Below are 883 nucleotides of genomic sequence, written 5' to 3'. Positions count from 1 at the left end.
CTTTGTATTTTGCTATAGAATGGTGTCCAGGATAAATTGCTACATTGTTTATTTTTTTAAAGCAAATTACACAATACTAAAAGGTACAAATAGTAAGATCCTCTTTATATAAAAAATATTCAATAACTATTTCTTGATCATCTATTCTATACAAGAAGTCACTGGGTGGAACACGGGGGAAACAACACTAAATAAAACAGACATTTCAGACAAAAAAATAAAACAAATACACATCTGACTACTGATGTCACGAAGAAAAAAGGGGTTGAAGAGAGCTTTAGAGGTTCCTATTTTGGGGTGGTCGAAGAAGCCTCTCTGAGAAGATGGCATTCAATCAGAAACCTGAATCATGCGCAACAACCCGTGCAAGAATGGGGTTTCAGGGTGTTGGGAGGGGTCTGCCTGGCAGCGGGAACAGCAACTGCAAAGGCCTAGACTAGAGCCTGGAAAGAACAAAGGGTGCCTCTTCAACGCGAGCAGCGCCACCTGGGAGCTGGGAGCTGGGGGGTGGGAGCTGGGAGCTGGGAGCTGAGAGCTGGGGGGTGTGCAGAAGCGCGGGCCAGCGGCCCTGCTTGCCAAGCAGAGGACTCGGGTCTCATTGTGTGCAGGAAAGCCCCTGGGGGGTCGGAGGAGGCGGGGACCTCAGGTAATGGCTTCCCAGGAAGCTACATGTCGATTGCGCAGAAGCAAGAATGGGAGCGAGACGTCCTGCCGGGGCTTCAAGTGAGGGGTGAGGCCAAGGAGGAATCCCCGATGGCCGCTGCCCGCGCACAAACTTAGGCTGCACGGAAACCACGTCTGGAGGGAAAGGCGCCAAAGTGGCGGGGCGGCGGGGCACGCATTTTCCCGGAGCAGCGCCAGCGAGCAGTTTGCAGGGATCGCG

At 51.9% G+C, this 883-nt stretch overlaps 1 protein-coding gene across 1 annotated transcript in view; it reads left to right on the top strand.

Annotated features, from left to right (window-relative positions):
- Window positions 1–669: 669 nt before the first annotated feature.
- The window catches only part of PHAX (phosphorylated adaptor for RNA export), an 18315-nt gene continuing 18101 nt past the window's right edge, over window positions 670–883 (top strand). The window contains exon 1 of the mRNA XM_006764378.2: window positions 670–723. Coding sequence (XP_006764441.2) covers window positions 670–723 — 54 coding nt within the window. The remainder of the gene's footprint in view (window positions 724–883) is intronic.

The sequence above is a fragment of the Myotis davidii genome, unplaced genomic scaffold (genome assembly GCF_000327345.1).
Source record: "Myotis davidii unplaced genomic scaffold, ASM32734v1 scaffold159, whole genome shotgun sequence".
NCBI lineage: Eukaryota > Metazoa > Chordata > Mammalia > Chiroptera > Vespertilionidae > Myotis > Myotis davidii.
This window is presented reverse-complemented; position numbering and strand designations above follow the sequence as displayed.